At 40.7% G+C, this 6,861-nt stretch overlaps 1 protein-coding gene across 1 annotated transcript; it reads left to right on the top strand.

Moving 5' to 3' along the window:
- Positions 1–709: 709 nt before the first annotated feature.
- LOC111256386 (putative nuclease HARBI1) lies at positions 710–1,568 on the top strand. Its single transcript, XM_022824302.1, has one exon. It carries the CDS (start codon positions 710–712, stop codon positions 1,553–1,555), a length of 846 nt encoding a protein of 281 aa, XP_022680037.1. The 3' UTR covers positions 1,556–1,568.
- The last annotated feature ends 5,293 nt before the right edge of the window (positions 1,569–6,861 follow it).

The raw sequence follows: 6,861 nt of genomic DNA, 5'->3' as shown, positions 1-6,861 counted from the left end.
CATTCTCTTTTGATAGTACTATTTCCTCTCGGCACAATAATGACCAAGGAAAACAATACTACTTATCATCATTTAATCATATCATTAATTATTTCTCATAAACAAGTGATCCATTAAAGCTTTGACTCCTTGATGCTTATGTAGCCAATCTCACGTGGAAGAATGAAGATTCACACATCAGGCCCGAAACACCCATTAAGTGGATGGATAGTTGGACTAGAATAAGACAATTAAAGAGAATTTTTTCAAATTTTAAAATATGCCTATCAAAAGAGAACGAAGTGAGTCCTACACTAGAATATCCAAATAAATAAATTTCTCTACTAGTGTTCAATTTTGCAACAATGGTGTTCCATTTTGCATCGTGTACTAGACTTTTTTAATATCTTGTACGTACAGTTTTATCATAAATATAAAATTATTAAGTAAAATTATTTAGAAATATACATATATATTTGTTTACACAAGTCGCACGTGCACTTTACTAGTGAATATATAAAGGTCACATGCATGGCAAAAATTCACCTGCATGCCACGTTAATTTATTTAGAAAGTTCAATAATTCACGTTATTTTCTCTTTCATGAAAAAGTGACACTGTTCCCCTAGTGCGCGGCCAGGCTAACATGTCACGTGTACTTTTTGCTTTTGCCACATATGCTGACGTGTTGACATGTTAGAGCAACTCCAAGAGTACTGCAGCATTTCGGATGTTAACTTATGGAGTAGCAGCTGATACTATAGATGATTATGTCTGTATTGGTGAGAGTACTGCTATTGAGAGTCTGAGAAGGTTTGTCAATGCTGTTGTTGAGGTTTTTGGAGATGAGTACTTGAGATCACCTAATGAAGATGATACTGCTAGATTACTTGCCATTGGAGAGAGTAGAGGCTTTCCTGGTATGCTTGGGTCGATTGATTGTATGCATTGGAGGTGGAAAAATTGTCCTTCGGCATGGCAAGGTATGTATACCGGGCATGTGCATGAGCCTACAATTATACTTGAAGCTGTTGCAAATAAAGATCTTTGGATTTGGCATGCTTTTTTTGGGATGCCTGGTTCCCACAACGACATCAACGTTTTGCACCGGTCTTCTTTATTTGCATGGGTAGCTGAAGGTCAAGCTCCAAAGGTGAATTATACCATTAATAACAACGAATATACAATGGGTTATTATCTTGATGATGGCATATATCCCTCGTGGGCCACAATTGTGAAGAGCATACCTGATCCACAAGGTAACAAGAAGAAATATTTTGCAACTGCCCAAGAAGCTTGTAGGAAGGACGTGGAACGAGCGTTTGGGGTTCTACAATCTCGTTTCGCTATCATTAGGGGGCCAGCTCGATTTTGGGATGAAGACACCCTCGGACAAATCATGAGAGCTTGTGTCATTATGCACAATATGATAGTTGAGGATGAGCACGATGAGGAAGATGATTTAAATTATGATGGGGTGGGAGAAAAGGTGAAGATTTCTCACGATGAAACACCTGAACTTGAGGAGTTTATTAAAAATTACAAGAATATAAGGGACAAAGATATTCACAATTAGCTTCAAGATGACGTCATCGAGCACTTGTGGCAACATCATCCAGACCTCTACAAATGATTACCTATAGTTTATAGTAATTGTAAGTTTCAATTTTTTTTGCTACTTTATAAATTTATTTGTAATTGCTAGCAGTAGTATTCATTATTTACAAATCATCATTTACAAATCATGGCAGACTAAGGTAGATGTTCATCAGCATGGTATATGCTCCATAATGCTGAACTGCGTACTGATTATGGTGGCACTGCTGTTAGATGGGGCTTAACACATCACAAAGAAAGTGCTGCAGATTGCTGTCAAGCTTGTATAGATCAGGCTAAGAGGACCAAGCCAGGAGCTTTGAAGTGCAATATTTGGGTTTACTGTCCATCTGAGTATGGATGCTACTCGCCAGACAAATACGAACACAAACATCAAGAATGTTGGTTGAAACACGACATTTTTCTACTTTGTGTAACCTGAATAACCAAGTGATAGAGTTTAGTACAAACAGTAACTGAGGAATAAAGACAGCTGATTCTTTTAATCATGATAGTTGGCTCACGATCTCAGCCCGCAAGGACATGTAGTATTTGTTTTGATCATTTGCCATGGTAATTAGGTCCATGGTCATAATCCTCTCTTCATCCCTCGTTTTCTGCAACTAGACCTCCTGGCTCCTCAACTTAAGAAGTAGTTTTTCATTTGCAACTCGATCCTGTTCAAGAGCAACTCGATCTTGTTCAAGAGCAAAAGCTTTGTTGAACCTCTCCTCTTTTTTTAGCTCTTTCTCCACATCAGCTTCTTTCTTTTGTGCCCACATATTTTCTAAGATTGCTGTCACACTTTTTTTCTTCTCTTGTAGCAGTGCTGCTTTTGCCTTCTTCTTACCAATCGGCCTTGTCAATGCATTATCCTTTAGACCTTGGACCTCACCTTGTCCTATTTCACTTGGTGAACTTGCATTCGGGTCAGCAGTTGAGCTTGTCTTTTGCTTCTTGTTAGATGTTTTACCAACAGCCAATTCATTAATTTTAGAAAGCTATTTTGGTTGTGTTCTCAGCTTATTCCAGCAATGCATGAACTGGAATGCTTTCTGATGTTCGTCTTCAGACTTGTACAAAGCACATGCCTCTGCAACCTACATGCACCACCATACAAGGAATATTCATATACGATATATAAAAATAAAATAGTCGAAACAAATCGTGGTATTGCATAGTGAGTAAGTACCTTGTCTTTCATTGTACTACCACTTTGATGCCTTAACTCAATTCGTGCTAGACATCCACAAAACTTGTTCACACATTTTTGTATGATCTCCCACCGGCGCATGAGAGAATTTATGGTACGCTTTGAGGTGCACGTCCTTTGTTCATGGAAGTAATCACAGATACGAGACCAATATTTGTCACCTTTTTGATCTTTGCCTACAACCGGATCCAAGCTTACATTCACCCACGCTGAAACCAAAACCTCATCTTTGTGGTCACTGAAATTCTTTGATCTCTTATGGTTCGGCCTCGTGGAGGGGGCTGCTGGACCAACTTCAATTGCTTGGGATTGTTGGTCAGCACATGTGTTGCTATAATAATGAGAATCCCTTAGATTGGTTTCATCCATCATCATGTTGGAAAAATATCTGTTTCCTGCAAACATCAAGTGGCAAAATCCTTCTATAGGAAAAAAAACTATAATTTTATTAGGTAAATATGGAGGCTGCACATATGAAAACTTGCTCAAGTGGCATATTTTGTCATGCCAACAAGATGGTGACTACATGCTAGGAGCCAACTAGTCAGGTAGCTAAGTCCCTGAAGGGAAGGCAATATGGGCAACAGTAAGAATTTCCAGCCAGTGGTTCAGGATCACAGCTGAAAGAAGGGAAAAACTGCAATCTACAACAAACTAAGAAAAGGTTGATTTGGGTTTGGTCTTACCATATTTACTTGCTGCTAACAGCAGAAGCAATGTTCTAAATAATAACATTATCTGCAAAGTACTTCGAGTAAAACTCTTCAGTTAATATAAAAAAATGGATTTTAGTATTTATAACTCATCTTATGACAAGCAATGAAACTGTTCGTTGTTCCTACTTCCACTTAACCACATACCCTTTAGTTTTGCTTCACAGCATAGAACCAAGTTTCTTTTCAAAGTAATACAGTTTCTTTGACCATATGCATATGATAGATCTATTCATTCACATGCCTGCAGCTCAATTATGAAGTCGACAATACAAAGCTAGTACAGAACAAAATGGCCTAAGGAATAAATTAAAGTTGCTCTAGTGGCATATTTTAACTAAGATAAATATGGAGGCAGAACAAACATATGTCGTTCAAGAGCTTATGATTCAAACCATTTAGAATTGACTACACAACATAAGAAATCCATCTTATCTCACATGGAATTGAGTTCAAGAGCTTATGATTCATACCATTCACAAATGGGTTGCCGTTGGCGGCTTGTTCGAAAGCACCAGAGGGGCCGTCGCTGGATGGGTACGGCACCACTGATAGGGAGTCCAAATCATCACTGGTAAGAGCTGCAATCGGAGGACCTTGCAGATCGCCACACATGTCACCACTACCAGGCAGGTCGAGGTCGTCGCTGCTAGCTGGACCTCTCCAAATTTCTGCTGCAGCTGTTCCATTGAGGGATGTGGTCGCCGCCGATGAGCACCACACGGCGTTGAAGCATCCCTCCACCGTGCCTTACTTGGCCCTGCCGTGGAGCCTACATCTGCACAGGCAACAAAAGGAATTTAAATATGCATTGTCATATATTTATTGAGCAGTAATTTGGTGTTTCCCTTCTCCAAAACCATACTGCTAATTTATTGGATGTACGTCATAAATTAGCAGTATGCAAATTCAAGTTCAGATTCAGCTCAAACCAAACCGAATGCAGATTCAAGTTCAGCTCATATTACTAGCCAAAGTAATCCTCAATTGAAGCTGTAAACTATTCCAACTACTCCAGGAGCTGATTACAGAGAACGAGATATTTGCATTTATATACCTAGGCACTTGCTTGATTGCTCCCAAACTGGTGCTGCACTATTACTATGATCTAAACAACTTTAGCTACCGAATCAGGGAAGAAAGATGGACTGAGGGAGAGGTACCTGCCATATATTTATTAAGCAGTAATTGGAGTTTCCCTTCTTAAAGTTTGTAGAGTGCAGAATTGTATTAGGGACAAAGCATAACTTGACAAACATCGAAAATTATGCTGCCTGACATTGCCAATGATTCAAAATAGTAGATAAGTTCAGGGATATGACATCGCCATCTACAAATCAGCACACTGACCGCATTGGCCAATTAGCACACTGAACAAACCAGCCAATCGGCACACTGACCTATTAAGTATTAACAAGCTGAAATTGGCAGCAGTTGTACACATCATTTATAAGATGTTGGAAGAGTTCAGTGTACTACAAACTATGACCACAAATATTCATGGCAGATTAAGATAGATGTTCATCAGCATGGTAGTCCTATGGGTCGCACTAATATCAGCTACAAAATGAAAGGGACTGAACAAACTTCGAGCCCATTAACATGGCAATCACAAATCAATGCAAACATTTCACAACCACCATTACAATATCAGCTCCGCAAAGAGAGTAGTCAACAAGCTGATTAGTTTCTGAATCACATTGCAAAGACACATAGCAGCACCATATATTTAGCGGTGCCCAGTTATTTTCATTCTGCAGGACTAACATACATGAATAATACAGTGCTGGCCACTTGGTTTTTACTAAAACACACTCCTTGTGTTAGACATCATGCACGCAATAAAAATAAACGAGGAGCAAATAAACAGTGAATGGAATGAATCTCCACTGCTAATGAAATGTATTTATTCTACATTAAGCGGGAGATATCGATTTTCCGCCAATAACTGCAAGTGAACAAAAGTCTCAAATTGAAGAAATTCAAGGCAAGCATTTGAGTTACTTTTTTATCAGCTCATGAATGGGTCATACGATTTTGCAAGATATAAGCAAACGATGGCCAGATTATGTGCAAATGCAGTAACTACAAACGGCAACCCTTTTCGAAGTGGTAAGGTAATGGATACAGCCAAGGATTTTAGCAAGAGAGCAAATTAACAATGAGTAGAGCTCGTACCAATCCAGTCCTCGGGTTCTTGGCGAGATGTTGAAGATTTTTTGGCCGCCGCGGGCTTTCTGCTCAGCCCGACTCGACAGGGCGCCGCCGCCCCTCACCCCTCGCAGCCGCCGGGAGAAGAGGGGCGCGCCGGAGTGGGGAGGGCCGCCGCCGCCGCCTGCTCAGCTGGCCTGATAGGGCACCGCCGCTGAGAGAGGAGGGCCACCGTTGGAGTGGGGATGGCCGCCGCCGGGAAAGGACGGACGCGCCGCCGGGAGAGGAGAGGTGCGCCGGAGTGGGGAGGGCCGCCGCTGCCGCCTCCTCAGCCGGCTCGATAGGGCGCCGCCGCCCCTCGCCCCTCGCCGCCGCCGGGAGTGGAGGGGCGCGCAGGGAGAGGAGCCTGGCCGCTGCCGCCGCCTGGAAGTCTCGAACAGATGCTGGGAGAGGAGCGCGGCAAAAAAAGAAACAAGCGCGACAGGGGGGCGCAGGAACAGATTGGGGGAAGATCTCGGGTCGCGAAAATATGTGGGAGGAGGGCATGTTTTTTGGCGTCGCTAATTTTTTGGGAAGTTTTGGGTGGACCGTTGGAGTTCATTTTTTCTCTTTTTTTTTCTAAAAAAGATTTTGGGGTAAGATTAGCAGCCTGTTGAAGTTGCTCTTAGCCTACAGAAACATCAAGGCACCTTAATTCTCATGCACATGCACGTTAGATGATGATTATAATCACGTTAGATTAGTTAGATCTAATAGATGAAAATTTTCCTTATTTATTCTATTTTTAAATAAAAATATAGAAACAAATACAATAAATATATATATTCATCTATTACCTCCTAGGAGGTATTAGAAAGCCTTTTGGAGTACCGTAGAAATTGCCTATGATTATCCAACATTTACACAAAGATGGCTGATCAAAAACAATATGTTTATTAATATATATTTCAATAAATGCATATATGAAAAAATAAAAAACTATAAGTAAAATTTATTTTGGAAGCATGGTTATGTTGATGGGCTGAGTAGGCCAAATGCGAGGCTTGAAACTTGAGGATTGGCAGGATTAAAACATTCTCCCTCCAAGACTAACAGCTTGTATGATCAAAACCAATTGTTCTTCATAAAAAAGTTTCGAAAAGCCAACCATGGTAATCATTGAAATATGAGGTGATATAGGCTTAAGGACTATGGTCCAAAACTTAACCC

Source organism: Setaria italica, chromosome II (genome assembly GCF_000263155.2).
Source record: "Setaria italica strain Yugu1 chromosome II, Setaria_italica_v2.0, whole genome shotgun sequence".
In the NCBI taxonomy this organism is placed as follows: Eukaryota; Viridiplantae; Streptophyta; class Magnoliopsida; order Poales; family Poaceae; genus Setaria; species Setaria italica.
The sequence above is the reverse complement of the archived record's forward strand: the minus strand, read 5'-3'. Positions and strand labels throughout refer to the sequence as shown.

Coding starts and splice junctions, on each gene's coding strand:
- LOC111256386 (XM_022824302.1), top strand. CDS start 710: ATGTTAACTTATGGAGTAGCAGCTGATACTATAGATGATTATGTCTGT.